The sequence below is a fragment of the Phalaenopsis equestris genome, unplaced genomic scaffold (assembly GCF_001263595.1).
Source record: "Phalaenopsis equestris unplaced genomic scaffold, ASM126359v1 Scaffold000202, whole genome shotgun sequence".
In the NCBI taxonomy this organism is placed as follows: domain Eukaryota; kingdom Viridiplantae; phylum Streptophyta; class Magnoliopsida; order Asparagales; family Orchidaceae; genus Phalaenopsis; species Phalaenopsis equestris.
In genome coordinates this window covers 4,577,058-4,593,759 of record NW_018164644.1, presented here as the reverse complement: position 1 = coordinate 4,593,759, position 16,702 = coordinate 4,577,058, and the positions used below count along the sequence as shown (strand labels likewise).

The 16,702-nt window shown below is 32.2% G+C and overlaps 2 protein-coding genes across 3 annotated transcripts; both read left to right on the top strand.

The window, feature by feature from the left end:
* Positions 1-410: 410 nt before the first annotated feature.
* On the top strand, positions 411-13,030 carry LOC110022787 (probable beta-1,3-galactosyltransferase 2). Of its 2 annotated transcripts, XM_020721893.1 has the most exons (11): positions 413-799; positions 1,692-1,788; positions 6,117-6,181; positions 6,303-6,514; positions 6,636-6,699; positions 6,905-6,977; positions 7,193-7,313; positions 8,727-8,814; positions 10,387-10,512; positions 10,706-10,815; positions 12,559-13,030. In XM_020721893.1, the coding sequence occupies exons 1-11, from the start codon at positions 675-677 to the stop codon at positions 12,705-12,707; spliced, it is 1,230 nt and encodes a 409-aa protein (XP_020577552.1). In that variant the 5' UTR covers positions 413-674; the 3' UTR covers positions 12,708-13,030. The 2 variants fall into 2 exon arrangements, with proteins under 2 accessions (XP_020577553.1, XP_020577552.1); XM_020721894.1 differs by lacking the exons at positions 10,387-10,512; positions 10,706-10,815; positions 12,559-13,030 and adding an exon at positions 9,576-9,721 and having other exon boundaries at positions 411-799.
* Positions 13,031-13,953: 923 nt separating this feature from the next.
* Positions 13,954-15,467, top strand: LOC110022789 (CASP-like protein 2D1). Its single transcript, XM_020721896.1, has 3 exons — positions 13,954-14,232; positions 14,306-14,423; positions 15,093-15,467. The coding sequence occupies exons 1-3, from the start codon at positions 14,063-14,065 to the stop codon at positions 15,363-15,365; spliced, it is 561 nt and encodes a 186-aa protein (XP_020577555.1). The 5' UTR covers positions 13,954-14,062; the 3' UTR covers positions 15,366-15,467.
* Positions 15,468-16,702: the final 1,235 nt, after the last annotated feature.

The following is a 16,702-nucleotide window of genomic DNA, read 5'->3' as shown; positions in this document are numbered from 1 at the left end:
TTTACAATATTGTTGATTAATATTAAATGTTTGAGTCCTTTGTGTGTAAATATGAAAACTTGAATTGTAGATATGTAAATGTGGAAGAATTATTTTTTACGTATTTAAATGGTGAAAAAAAATATTATGAGTAACGTTCATCATTTTAAACAAGGGTAAAGTAACAACTGTGTTAGAATAATTGCTTCACAGATCCCATCAACCCTGAGTAGAATCTGAGGTTGCAGGCTGCAGTTCATTTCCGCATTGTCCCGCGCCACATGCGCCACATGCGCCACATGCGCTGTATGATTGACCAAGAAGGGTTCTATGTGCCATAGATTTCTTGTAATTAACTGCCCATCACGTGGGCATTTTGAAAAATTGCATTTTTTTAGCGATTTCTCACTACAAATCTCATCAAAGTTAAAATCTTTAATCCCGAGGTTCTTCTTTTGAAGCCTTCTCCCTCCCTCTTCTTCGTCTCTACAGTAACATAGTTGGCGTGTTCTTGTCATATTTATTTCTTCCCCTCAAAGAGAAGAGATATGCAGCAACCAGAAAAGACACAGTTTTGGCAGGGAAAAATCATCTCTTTCTCCACTTAGAAGTTTCCGGCGTCAGCAAGTCGTTTGCTTTGGTTTCGAATTTGTGCCCCCCAGCTAGGGATTTTTAAGAGGAGAGTGTGAGACGTCATGAGCTTGAAGAATAGAGGAGGAATAGCTGGCGGAGAGACTTCAACGAGGAGTATGGTTTCCAAAAAATGGACCTTTTTGTTTTGTGTCGGGAGCTTCTGCGCTGGACTTCTCTTCACGAACAGGTATCTTTCTCTAGTTTTTCCCAATTTTGCGGGTGGGTTTTGGTTGACTTCTTGTTTGCATTAGTTTGGGAGGAGGTTTACAATCTGCAGTTTTGCTTCCCTGCTTGGTTGTTTCTGTGAATTTTCAGAATCCTAAAAAATGTAAGGAAATGAGACAGCTATTTCTTTTATGTAAAATCTTTGGCATGCATTTGATTTGAGCTTTGAGCTGATTCTATTTCTGGCATGGAATTGAGAAGTTTCACTGTAAATCTGTGCTCCTCTCACTGTGGTGTTCTGATGAAATTTTCTTTCGAATGAAGTGGAAGGAATTTTTCTAAGAATCTGTTGAAGAAAATGTAAACTGTAGCTATCTAAGCCAAAAAATTGAAGTTTTGTTTTGGCGTTGTATGATTGAAGGTTTCTAAATCTGTAAATAAGCCAAATGAATGAAAATTACAGTGTTGAAATCTTCACCATGCATTATTTTTCCCTAGTCCTGGTTCCTTCTCCTCCCATATCAAATCTTTATATTTATGCTCATGCCTGTTTGTTAAAGTTGCTCCAATTTCATTTATGAACTTTTGAAAAGGATATTACTGCACCTTTTTTTATGCGATTTGCATATTTTTGAGATTTAATTGATTTGTATATGGTTGAACATGGTGATCTAGCTGAGCTATGGTTATGGTTAACTGAAAAAAAAAAAGAAATCTAAGTGGCTTTACAATAATCGAACATGTTTATGAATTTCAGTTCTTTATCAGTTCTGACAACAATGATTCAATAACATTTGGTTATTTTTTTATTTTAAATGCGTTGAAATGTTCTATGTTTATGTTATTTTGATTTATGTTATACCATTGCTGGCAATATCCTGTTTTACTGATAGTGCGGATGAAATTTCTTACAGGATGTGGACAATGCCTGAACCAAAAGACATCATCAGGAGAACTGGAACTGAGGAAAATAAAATGAATCTAGTTTCCGGTGATTGTGATATAAAATCTGTAAGTTTCATGATCGGTGCAATTTTCAATCAGTTTTAGGTTTTTAATCATTAAGAAACTCTATTATTATAGCTTTATTCAGATCACTAGAAACATTTTGATCTTGTTATTGTTATCAGTGTTATCTTCTATAGGCATCTTAGTGAAGATGTTCAAACTTTTTATTTATTTGTTCTTGTAACTTTATATCACACCTCGGGTCTGGAAGGTGGAACAACCTAGCAATATGACGTGAGATAAATGAATTGTTCTTAACCCTTAAAAAAGTTTCAAAGTCAATTCATTTAAACCGATTTTATACTCACAAAAGAAAATTCATATATGAGCAATTATAAGCATAAGAATAAGCAAAAACAATCAACTAATATTATATTTCATATTTAAAATTTATAGTATTGGTACGACAAGAAAGCAAAAACAACTAATAAAAAGAAAAAGGAAAGAACAACAAACAATAAAAGATTCAAACCCATCAACAATGCAAATAAAACTACTACATAAACTTAAAAATATCAAATGAAATCTTATTGGTTAAAAGTTTGCTTCTGTAATGATGATCCACCCAATGACACGATTGAACTTATTATGAGAAAAAATATGACTGAGTCTGATAACTCCAGCCTAACCAGTTTTTACTATCTATTAAAGCATAATTGACAAGAAACTAGGGTATACAACATGAACAATAAAAATACTTGATTATTATATGTTAGCAGGCACTAAATGTCATCAAATTATTAAGTTAAAGTAAAAATATCATATATTTCTAAGGTTATTGTTAGTATAGTGATATTAGAGATAATCTATATAATAAATTGTAATCAAAGCAATTCTATCATAATATCTTCAACCATATCAGGTATACTCATTCATCTCTAAGTATGACTTACTAGTCATCTGTCATTCCATTGTATATTAGTTTACATATTTATAATCAGCTTTATCAAAATTCCTTGAAACCAGGAAGATAATCACTAACTCATAGAAATTCAATAATGCTCAATAGAGTCGTCACTCTGTGCGGTTGTAGATTAAGCTAAGTCAATATTCAAAATTGTGTCATCATCATCATCATCATCATCTTCATCATGACTATCATTATTTTGTGATATTTTATTTTCACCATCATCATTATCGATTTTTACCTTAGATGAAAAAGATTGAGGATTATGCTAGGTTGATATTCATAAAACTCATGTAAAATATAATAAAATGCCAATAGTGAATAGTTCGTAAAAGTGAAATATTATAATCTAATCTAATTATGGTGAAGTAGGTTAGGGTGGGTTCGGAGACAATCATTGGGTGATGCAACTCAATTTAGCTTGATTGTGGTGAAAAGTAAGTAATTATGGGCTATCCTGTTTTTCTTAAAAGATTTTTTATTGTAATAAAAAATGAGCAAGGGTTCATGAGATCTAAATTCAAGATTTTTGTTGCCACCTAGAATTTAAAAATTTTGAATAGAAATAAAAGAGAATTGATAGACGTTATATTAACAAATAAAAATATATATTTTTTATTTTTACAGAACTAAATAAAAAGAGAAAATCTAAGGACGTTTGGGAAGGTTATTGGTTATGTCATCTTGAAAAAGTTAACAAGATGAACGCGTTGGACTAGTATTAGGTAAATAGTTTAAAAAATAAAATTGACGAGGCTCATAGGTTTAGTGGCAAGGTGATTGCTCTTTAGATAAATATTTATAAGGAAATTATAAAAATGGTTAATGCTTATATTCCTCAAGTTGTATTATAAGGTAACTAAAAATATGAAACTTGAAAGTGACGAATATACTATTTACTATTGCAACATATAACTACTAGGGCTAGATGGGTGTTGAGGCGATTTGAATAGGAATATAGGTTTCCGTAGGATGAGCTATGAGAAGATTGGCAATGGTTATGAAATAAGAGATTTAAATAAAATGAGACAAGTGGTACTTGATTTGACATTAATTTGTGATCTTGCAAGGGCAAATATATACTATAAAAAATAAGAATAAACTTGGTTACTCAGGAATCACCAAATTGCACATAGATTATTCATATTTAGAGCGAAAAAAATATTTTCTTGCAAAGATCGTAATGTGGTTCCAGGAGGATGAGTATATGTAAATAGTTATGGATTTATGTATTTTAGCAATATAAGAAAGTATTTAAAATAAAGCGTGACTTAGGATAAGGGGTGGAATTTGAAAGGCAAGGAATTGTTAATCTTTCAAGATAGATTGATAAGAGAGAGAGAGATTGAAATTCTTTAATTAAGTCAAACTTGATATGAGATAAAATGGTTATCTTCATGGGGAGGATTGCTGGAGAAGTTCTAGGAGAGCTTAAAACAAATTTTATAGTAAAGGAGTCTTTAGTGGTAGAGTGAGGAGGTGTAAAGGGTTATTAATTAATAAAATTATGCTTTTAAAAGTGATAATAATGAATAATTTTGAGGCTTATAATGATTATAAAAGGATTAGAATTCCTACAAAGAGGGAAGCGAGTAAAATAAATATTGTAGTTTTTCTGATATTAGGCTTGATACTAAGAAAAATTGGTACTAAGAAAAAAAAGAGATATATAGAATAATTAAGGTGGTATATAAAAAATCTAGACATTTTGATCAAATTAGTTGCATTAATGGTGAAGATAATAAAATTTTGATTAAAGATGAGTATTTCAAAGAAATAAAGAATTGTTTCTTTGAGATATTAGTAATCAAAAGATTTAAGGAATAAATGATTTTAGAGGAATATAATAATCAATGTAGTGAAGTACATTATAGAATGATCCTAAAAAGAGAAGTAGAGTTGGAATTAAAAAAAAGACTTTTAAAGGTACTTTTTATAACAGACGAGATACTTATTAAGAATTGGAGTGTTATAAGGGTATTGTAGTGATTTGATTAACAAATATGTTTAATATAATTTTGAAAGCTAAAAGGATGCCAATTAATTAGGGAATAATCATCACTATTTACAGATAAAGATGGTGCTTAGGATTGTGAACTTAATAGTAATTTGGTAAAGTTATGTGGTCAAGTAATGGATCATACGACTAAAAATTTACACCAATTGTATATAAACAATTTGGTTTCATGCCAAGAGGATATTTTTTTATTCATGCAGTCAGTGAAAAAGTATAAATGATAAAGAAATTATTTTATTAATCTTGAAAAGTATATGATAGAGTTTATTGGTAGTTCACTTAGTTTGCTTTATGATTATTAAAGATATCTATGATGGAGCAGTGATTAGTTTAGCTGTACTGATGGAGTGATACAATATTTTTTTAATTGTTATTGGTTTGCATTAATGATTAATGTTGAATTTATATCTTTTTTAATTGAATATTCAATGTAATGTGCTTTGCTATATGCCTTTTTCAATTGATATATTTATAATTAGTGAAATATACAATGAAATTGATGAAAATTTACTAAAACAAACTTGGAGTATATTATATATAATTTTAATTGGCATGATTTTAGTAATTATTTTTCAATATTATTATAAGATAAAATGATGCATGGGTGTAGTAAGTTTAATTATCTTGGATCTATTACGAATGATGAAGATATTGATATGCATATAACTTCTATAATTAAAATTTAGTTGTCTAAATGGAGAAGTGTCATGTGAGTTTTTGTGTGATGGGATGATATTATAGAGATTTAATGTTAATATTATAAAACCAATTTGGCCAATGATGTTGGATGAATCTAAATGTTTGGCTATAAACAAAAGCATTGATATCTAAGTTGAATGTGACAAATATAAAATATTATACTGACGTATGATAAAATTTAGAAACATAAAGTATATGTAAGGTTGGAGTGGCATTTATTGATTATAATGGGACTAAAAATTATATTAAGTGTCTTGGATATATGTAACAAATGGTAGAAAATGTATTTGTTGCACGAATTAATAAAATTAGTGGCAATAGCTTAGAAAGGAAAACGAGTAGAACAAATACCACATAAATAGAAGTTATACAAAATAATTCACAAAGATTATGTATAATATCTCATAAAACACTCAACAAGAACAAATGAGAAATGATGACTCATGGTGGGCCCAAAAGAGTATGCTATAAGACTAATGACAATGATGATTGATAAAAAAATATTGAACCAACATTAATGAGGATATAACTTGTGCAAAAAGGTTCATATAAAATAGATTTAACATGCCAAGCAAAGGTAGACATATATCAATAGATAATGCAAATTCATAAAGCTAGTCTTGAGATGAGGCTAATGAGACTTACAATCTATTAATTTATGCTTTGCATTATGTCTGGGATACTAAATTTCAAGTTTTTTTTAATCAGATAATTAAGAAACAAGACTCCAATGACATCATAGGTGAAGTTTCAAAAACCCACGATGCCATACAGTATGTTCAACATCTAACTCACTTAGTCATTTTTAAATAAAATTTAATCCATAAAAAAGTTACAACTTCCCAAAATAGTTATTTTCAATTTTGTTGCTATTTGTGACTTGATTGAAAACAGGACGCTGGATAAAACAATATCAAATTTAGAAATGGAACTAGCTGCTGCAAAAGCTGCACAAGAATCAATTCTTCATGGTTCTCCACTATCAGAAACTGCAAACCCTACTGAATCTTCGAAGAAAAGAAAATATTTGATGGTTGTTGGAATAAATACAGCATTTAGCAGCCGCAAGCGAAGAGATTCAGTTCGCGCCACGTGGATGCCACAGGGTATAGCCTTTTAGCTCTGTAAAGATTTCCTTTTTTCATCTCATTCAAAAAAAAATCTTTATATCATCCTCAAACTCTTTTATCTTAGATTTTTTATCTTGATTATTATTTCACAAAATAGGTGAAAAAAGAAAGAGGCTAGAGGAAGAAAAAGGGATTGTCATTCGATTTGTTATTGGCCACAGGTGCACGTCTTTTGGCTTAAATTGTCCTCTATATTTTATATCAATCGATATCATTTCTTCCTATCTAAATCTTCATGATAAGAAACATTATTAACTATTAAGTTCTAGAAAAGCTTAAATATGATAGTCGGTTTGTTAAGCATTTTATCAATCATCATTTTTAATTCTTTGTTCAACACATTTTTACTACTTTGAATTATTGTAGCGCCACCTCTGGTGGAATTCTTGATAGAGCTATTGAAGCAGAGGATATGAAGCATGGGGATTTCTTGAGGCTGGTAATTCCCTCTTGCTGTTTTCTTTCCATAGCATAATCACTAAATAGCAATTTTGTATATGAATTTATAATAGGCACAATATTTATGTTTTTTTTATGTTTATAAATTTGAATAAATGGGCATTAAAAGTGAATTTTGGTGCATTTAAAATGTTAAGGTGCACAGTATTTCATGTTCTGTTTTTCACGTAATCTTATTTTTAATTTGTGGTTTAGGATCATGTTGAAGGGTACCTTGAATTGTCAGCCAAGACTAAAGCATACTTTGTTACTGCCGTCTCAATGTGGGATGCTGAATTTTATGTAAAGGTTGATGATGATATACATGTGAATATAGGTAAGCCTTACTCCCACCATGCAACTTTTATAAATATTATGTGTCTACTGCAAATTCTATTTAAGATATAGACGGTAATCTGTAAGGCACATTAGAGCATTGGTTAGTCCTACCTCAGATAGTTGAATATATTGGTTTTGAAATATTAAGTGGTTCGATCTCACCTATAGCCTTAAACTTATAGGCTGTAAATGGGTATTACAACTAGTGTAAATAGCCCAAATCTAATCTCCTTTGGTTCACCATCTTTAACGAGTGGTATAATCTCCATTGCTTCACTATCTCTAACGAGTGGTGTAAAAGTCAACCAGAAAAGTGTCAAGTTAGTCATTGGAATCTCTTAATATGGGTTGATATAATCCCATAAAGGACTATTTTAGTGTCGTGGCAAAAGATCGAGTATGGCTAATGGAGTATGTGTGATGTTATGACTGAAGAGAATTCTTGATGAGCTGCAAATTCCGATAGACATTCCAATGAAGTTGTACTATGACAATAAAATTGCTTTAAGTATAGCAGAAAATCCAGTACAACATGATCGCACAAAACATAAGGAGATTGATGAACACCTCATAAAAGAGAAAAGTGACTGTGGAGCTATTTGCATACCTTTCACTCCTACAACACAACGAATAACAAATATCTTCACCAAAGGATTTTAGTTTTGAGTTCATTGTAAACAAGTTGGGCATGATAGATATCTATGCTCATGCCCAATTTGAGGGGGTGTTAGAATTTTAGATTTTTTTCCCCTTTTGGTATCTTCTATCTTTATTATTTTATGTTTTTAGAATTAGTTATTATTGGCAATTTTTATTTCTTTTTTTGTAGCATGAGGATTTGTGGCTTTCGTAACGTGGTGGCATTCCACTACTATTTATCTTGTAACCAAATCTTAGAAAATTAAAGAAGAAGAATTATTTTTCCCCTCTCAAAATTACAAGGGATGGTGTGAATCTCAGGAGCTCTTATGTGAGGGAGTCTATTGAGGGCTAATGAGAGTATTAGGCTAGTTCCGATATGATAGTTGAAAAATATATTGATGTTGAAATATCAAGTGATTGGCCTTTTGGTTTGAAAACAAATTTGGCCCTATTGTATTCAACTCAAAATTTATCATTTCTTTTCATTGAATGTTAGTTGATTTATTTCATATTGATGCTATTGAAAGCAATAAATATCTTCTATGGTTTTGCTGCAAATCTCAATAGGCCATAAATTATCCATTCCTAAAATTGTGCTATTGGATCAAATGGGAGGCAATAAAACCATGCTCAACTAATTTTTATTGCTATCATTTACATGAAATATTTATGTTTAAAATTATCAAAGACATACTTTATCACTTTTTCTTTTCCTATTCTGGCTTTTATTTTGTGCTCATGCTGACCTGCAATTATTACCATTTTGTAGCAACTCTGGGAAGTACCTTAGCAAGACTTCGCTCAAAGCCAAGGGTGTATATAGGGTGCATGAAGTCAGGTCCTGTCCTGGCACAAAAGTGAGTATAATTAAATGAAGCGGCATTACATAAATACCACAAAATTCCTATTTATTTACATATGTAATACTTAAAATTTACTTTTTTTGCATTTAAACCACTCAACTCTTTCATATCACATAAAAAATACAAGCATTTTAACTTTTAAAAAGTGAAATACACCTTTTCATTCATAGTTAGGGTGGTATACTTAGGGTATGTTTGGGGCAGCTGCTGCTTATTTGTAGATTATCCTGACAATTTGATAATCTGCAGATTGTCCTGATAAGCTGGTTGGTTGTTTGGAGGAACTTATTCAAAACAACTTATTTGCAGTTGTTTCTGGATAAATGACAATTCTGCCCCTGTTAAGTAACATTGTTTGCAACAGAACTGTCTGGGCAATATAATTGATACAACCGAGATAGAAAACAAATACATAACAATTTTAAAAAATAGGATATAGGCTTCCACCAAGCCCAATTGCATTGAAAACATAGCTTCCTCTCGTGGCAGTTCCAACCAAAGAAACATATTGAATTGCCAAGACAGAAACCCAATACATAAAATTGCAAATCCTCAAGAAGTGGGGAGAAGAATCTGAGAAGAGGAGAAGGAATATACTGAAATACCAAACATATTCGAAAAACGAGAATTCTCCATACAACAAATCAATCGAAAGCCCAACATTACCCAACGAAATCCAACTAAAAAAATCCAACTAAAAAAATCCAACTGAAGGAGCACCAACTAACGAAAATCATTCCATTCAATGCTTACAGATCGACCGTTGGGAGAGGGCTTAGGGAGGATTTAAGGCAGATGAGAGGGGAAGGAGTGGTGAGGAGTCGAATCGAGCACGAGAGCTCGAGAGGCGAAGGATGCGGAATTGCGTTAGGGCAGACGAGAGAAAGGGCAACCAGGTAAAACAGAGCTAACGAACACGAGCTGCGGGGTTGATCCCACAGCCGCGTATATTAAAGAAATAATTGTGGCGTTATGAAAACGCCGCCCGAACGCGTTAAACAAAAGCGTAGGCGGCATTTTCAAATAAGCGCCTCCAAATGGGCCCTAAGTGCGGTCGCGTACATGAATTCTTTTTCTCCATTGTGTCCTATTGAGTGTCATATTTTCATTTAATTCGAATAAATTAAAATAATTTTTTATACTACATACTCAAGTCTTTTTAGGTCTACATCTACATTTCTTAACATAAGTTGAATCTAAAAGATCTAATCTTCTAAACGGATCATCAAATGGTCGACGTTTGATGTGACCAAACCATCTTAGACTACTCTCTCTAATCTTGTCTACCACTAGAGCTACACCAACCCTTACACGGATATATTTGCACGGATATATTTGTTTCGCTGTCTCTAAAAGTCAAGCCACTCATCCACCTAAGCATTCTCATCTCAGCAACATTTAACTTAGTTAAGGTGGTATGCATGTGAAAATTGAAGTTCTGGTGTTAGATATGTCAAAACATTGGAATCGAGTGGTATGTATGTAAATCTTCCTCAAGTGAAATGTAATGTGGATATGGTAATCATTTATATAATACTGATTTCATTTTAATCTTTTGTCTGGTAGGGGAGTGAGGTATCATGAACCTGAGCATTGGAAATTCGGTGAAGAAGGTAACAAATATTTCCGTCATGCCACTGGTCAGCTGTATGCTATTTCAAAGGATTTGGCAAGCTACATATCCATAAACCAGTGAGCCACTTTTTAGCACACGTTTGACTGATTGTTGCTAATTTAAGTCCATTTATTTCCTTGTCATGCTGTAACTATCATCCAGGAAACTAATTTTTATGTTTAGTTTATTTAAATTTGTTTTCAAACATGTCTTTGTTCATCATCCATACTGCTCTGTAATTCATGGAATTATGTTTCTTTTTTATTTCAGGCATGTTCTACACAAGTATGCTAATGAGGATGTTTCATTAGGTTCCTGGTTTATTGGCTTAGATGTGCAACATATCGATGATCGTAGGCTATGCTGTGGCACCTATCCAGGTTACTTCACTCGCCTACTAGTTCTTAAAACTTTAGTTTTAGTGAATACTAAGTATATATTAGAGAAAAGTGACAATTATTTGGTGGTCATTTTATTCTCAGAGTCTATAAAGTATATATTTGGTCCCTAGACTTAAAGAGGCTAAAATAGTTATCCGTGGGTACTATTTCAGCCTACATTAAAAGCGCCTGAGGACTAATTTAACAATTTTATAGACACTGAGAGGAAAATGGCCGCATGCAAATAGTCAGAGGCCTATTCTGGCACTTTACTCGTTTATATTAGTTGGTCTGAGCTATTATTTCGTCTGTTTCAATAAAATTGGATCTGACAAAGCTAGTTAAATTCATATTAATTGGAAAACTTTGTATATGTTCATATCTTACCTTATTTTTTATTTCCATGGTTTCTTCTGATTTATTCTCTTTTCTCCGATTTCATTCTACTTACCACTTCTGTGGCTCTTGAAGTTCATATGTTGCACTCAGTGCTCACCACAAGTTTACTGAGGCCCCATGCTTTAATTTTTATCATTAATATTTTAACTAGTGATCTAAAATTCCGTGATAAATTTGTAAAATTGGACTTTTTTTGTTTTTACATGGTAATTATATCTTACTGCATTTTATTTTTGCAGAAGTTGTTTTTTCATATGGTTTTGCATATCTAACAATTGAAATTTCATATTTATATGAACAACACTTGAATCTTTAACATCACAGCAAACATACACTATTATTTTTTAAAAATGAAATACAAAATTTCATGTATATGTTCATGACACCAAAATGTTTTAAATATAAATATGACTGCTTTAAGTGTTAGATATATTAACACATAAGAATTGTGTGCTATACATGCAAATTTCCCTTCAAAAAAGGTAGCAGACAAAGTCAGAGGGAGATATCTTAACTTTGTGGGTACAAGAAAGATAATATGATATATATAAGGTATGCAAGAAAAAGAAGGACTTTGACCAAGTTAAAGCTGACCCCAAATAGTAAGCTAATGATGATGAATTTGATCAAGTTAGCTATTTTCAGAATCGAATCAGTAAGATCATAATTCAAGAGCATATGTGGAAAGCTGAAATGTTATTTTGAGATACAAAATAATGAAGTTCTTACATATTTATACCGAAAAAAATGAATTTTCTATGATACATGAAGTATAAAGTTTTGATTCACATGATACCTAAAGCTTTGTATGGTTAATTGATATATGAGTAAAAGGCCAAGAGCATATCAAATAATTATATCAGAATTTTTATATTAGAATTCATGAGAAACATGATGCCCATGATTGCTGTCTTTAGCTAGGAATCAATATGTTGAATTGTTAGAGTTATTTGATAGAATAATGGAACAGACATAAAAAAATTCATTTTGGAATCAATAAATTAACTTGGTTTTACAACAAAAAATCTTCTTTGGTTTTTTTTTTTTTTACTATTTTTAAAATTTTTAGTTTGGCGGTTTTTAGTTGGCATGTAAGGTGATGTGAAACTGTGTTTACTTCAAGCTACTGAAACAAAATATCTTTGCAGATGTACTCTAAACTAATCCTTAATTGTTAGAATGTTCTTAATTAAGAGAAGATTTTATAATAACAAGTAATGCATATTCTTATTATTAAGTTAGCAATCGTTTATAGAAAGCTCACCATCAAGAATTCAAATACCAAACAACCTCTTTTTTTCCTTGATTTAATTAAACAAAACATTCAATCGTGATCATTTGCAGACTGTGAATGGAAAGCACAGGCCGGAAACCTTTGCATCGCCTCCTTCGACTGGAGCTGCAGCGGCATCTGCAAGTCAGTTGAAAGGATTAAAGAGGTCCATCAACAATGCGGTGAAGGCGAAAATGCGATATGGAATGCGGTTTTCTGATGCATTCGTGGCTCGTTAGATGATAGGAACACAGTTTCTTAGTGCATTGTGCAAGAAGAGGGCTTCTTCGACAATTCTTATTATTATTATTTTCTTTTTTTAGATTATATGGAAAAAATGGTGGAGATGTAAAGGAGAGGGAGAGGCTGCTTGCCTCCCTCCCACATTCTTCACCTATGCTTTGATGAGCTACTTATATTTTGTAAAATTTAGTTGAAATCAATATAATTCTGATTAGTTTGGCATTCTGCAATCATGCATTGTGGTGAAGACAAGGCTTTAATGAGTTCGGAGGGGATGTCAAAGCTTCATACATCATTGGTGTGTATTTTCTAGTGGATAATTGTGCAATTTACAAATGTTGCAGAAATGCAAACTTTCAACTTAAGCCGATGTGGCTCTGATGCACTGAATATAGACACTCAATAATTCTACTGAGTTGTACAGATCATTTAGCTAAATGTTTGGTGGACGCAACATTTTTTAGTGTGCAGCGAAGTACGGGCATAATTAATCTCTTCTCCGAGTAGGGAAGTAAGGGCAAAATTGAAATTACAATGCTCGTCGCATCGGTAGCATGGAATTTTGAGGCACGGAATCTAAAGGAGATATCATAACTGATGTGCAATTACCATTCGATCCACGATTCTGTATTTTAAATATTTGAGATTTAATTGAACATATTTTCTCAAAATCAATAATATAAATTCAATATCAATAAAATAATTAGCATAAAAGAGCTAAATTATTAAATATCCACCATTGAATTTTGCAGGAAATAAGCTTTGAACGGTCAAAAGACAACTAATACAGCCAAAATCAAATCTCTCCTCTCTCTATCTTTATTAAGATTAATTAATATGTAACAACTATTAAAATTATTATTTAATTATTTAAAAATATTATTATAAAATTCATAAAAGCATTAAAAGGGATATATATATATATATATATATATATATATATATGATTTAAATCTTTAATATCTATCTCATCAAATAATTATTAAAGCTAATTTTTTTTTAAATGAGATTATTTTTTGTATATATTTTAAGATGATTATATTATTAAGATATTATATGAATAAATATTAAAATTTAGATAATTAAGTATATAAGAATTATGTGATGTGAAAGTTTATATTTTGAAGTAACAATTACATTTTAAAAAGAAAGTGCAGCTTCCAAGAGGGACTTGGCTGGCAGTCTCCCTAAAGGCCTTTCACCCACCACACTTTCAGGTTTGTATATGTGCCATCATATTCATGCCATCCTTCCTCAGCGTCTCTCTCTATCTCTTCCCCTCACAACTTCCTTTCTTTCTCTAGCTCTTCCCCCTTCTTTCCTCACTCTTCCATGACCTTTCGAGAGATGAAGGACTCGAGTCGTAATCTCAGATTTCTTGAAATCTTTCTCAGACTCTCTGTACTTCCCCTCACCATTGCATCAGCATTCACGGTGGTAGAGACCAAGGATTCAACTGATCTGTATGGCAAGGTTGTGTTCACCAATGTCTCTGGCTTCAAGTAAGAACCTCTCTCTCTCTCCCTCTCTCCCTCTCTCTCTCTCTCTCTCTCTCTGTGATGGGCTTTTGTGCAGGTTCTTGTTCTCAGTGAACTGCATCTCTGCCCCCTATGCTCTAATCTCAGCAACCCTATTGATGAGCCTTAGAGAAGACAAAACTTCATCTACATGGGGTTTCTTTCTTCTAGATCAGGTTCTATCAAATACTTAATGGTCTTCCTCTAAATGTTCTTGCTCTGTCTTTACCAAACAAATTTGTTATGATTCCAAAAAATGTTGGGAAAAACTCTAAATTAAAAATAAAATGTGTTTATTTACTACTATATTAGTTTGAATCTTGTTCATTGGCTTAATTTTTAGAGCTGATTGTATATTAGGGTTCAGTATGCATAATGTTGTTATCATCTCAAATTTTGATGTGAGACTATTGTTCACTCTCATGTGAGTTGTAGGTGCTATTGGTTGTTAAATTTAGCTAGTTTTTAACCAGATTTTAGATTAATATTATAAATTTTACTGGCATCTTAAATCTTATTTCACTCTTGTTTTAGAAAAAATCCTACATTTAGTAAATCCTAAGGAGTTCGGCTTTTAAGGGATTCACCCCTTCTCACTATGCCCATTCTCCTCCTTTATTTAAATCTTAAAACTTGAAAATTTGCAAAAGTCTACTTGGTTGATAGTATTGACCAATAAAACCTGTTTTCCAAAGAAATTTGATGAACAATATAAACACAACTCATTTAGCAAATTAATTGCTCGGATTTAAATTAAAGGAAGAATTGAATTCCTAACATGCAGATAGTTCTCTATCTGGATATTGCATCCTCTTCTAACAAAACTTCTGGCATAAATTTCTCAGCTTTTAGCTTATCTAATGGTGACATCAAGCTCATCAGCAGCAGAGCTTCTCTATCTGGCTCATGAGGGAGACAGAGAGGTGTCATGGAGTGAGGTGTGCAGCTACTTCGGGAACTTCTGCAGCAAAGGAAAAGCCTCACTGGTTCTCCATTTTCTTGCTCTCCTCTGCTTCATTTGTCTGTCTTTGATCTCTGCTTTCAGGGTTTTCAGAAACTTTGAACCTCCTCCAGTTTCTGCTAAAGGAGAGGGGAGACAGGGTAATGATGCCCATTGAAGAAGCTATGATCTGAATCAAGCGTGTTTGGCTTTTCTTTGTAAATGCTTATGTTTTACTTTATAAGAAATGAAATGTTATTTGTGGCAATGCTATGGTTAAATTGAGATAATAATTTTAAAATATGTTGATTGATTTAAGTTTTTGTTCTTAACTTGAAAATTTTTATTGTACTTTGTAGTTTTCTTATTATATGTTGTGGCTCTTGTCCCTCGTTAGTATTATGTTAGGCAGATTTATATACATACCACTCAATTCCTATCTATTTACATATCTAACTCCCTTCAATTTTTAAGTCCATATCATCTTAGCTATGCATGAAAAGGTATATTTTACTTTTCTGAAAGTTAAAATGGTGGTTTTTTTTTAATGTGATATGAAGATTTAGGTGATAAATGTAAAAATGCAAAGGTTTGATGTTAGATATGTAATATTTAGGTGATATTGGAGACCCCATAATAAAAGAGTTTAGTAAATAGTTTCACATTTTTATAACCTCTGGATTTTGTTATTTTGATACTTATGTGTAAATACATAAGAATTGGTTGGTATAAATGTGAATGCCTCTGTTAATTATTTTATGCGATTTCATTGAAGAGAGATGCCTTGTAATCATGGACAGATAATTGTAAGAAATCTATTAAAACTTCGTCTACAATATCTTGATAAATAATATATATTTTATTTATTATATCATGAATTTTAATTTGATGACTTCATATTTTAAATAAGTTCCTATAATTTTTATTATAAAAATTATTGGCATTAATTTTCAATGTCACACGTGTGAGGTGTCCACCTGGCTGATTAGGGATGATTTATTGTTCATTCATAACATCCCACAACTCACGATACTCATCTGAGACTCCTTGATGCGTGTTCGGGGCATAAAGTTAGGGTTAACGATGAATCAACCTTACGTGGGAGAATCCACCGTTCGACAGGCTTTTCAAGACATGAGACTTGATTGGTGTTCGTTCCAGAAATTTTGAGACCATGTGATATCCATAAGGAACCCATCATAACATCTCATAGCTCAAGATGCCCATCTGCGACGGTTCGGCCTTACCTGAGATAATTCATCATTGGATAGACTAAACCAGGGCATTAGACGTGTTAGATGTTCATTCTAGTGTTTAGAGCTCCCTCGTGCCCGTTCGGAGCCTCCTCAGGGTCAAGGGAAGTCACAGAGCCCTCCAATGTGCGCTACGGGAAAATTAGAGTTGGGAACACCTTACCCGCGTTGTAGTCCAGTCCGCCCTTTGGTGATAGATTCTTCGATCAATGGACGAGCGAAATACTCAATTTTGAAGTTAGATGATCATAATTTACGCATA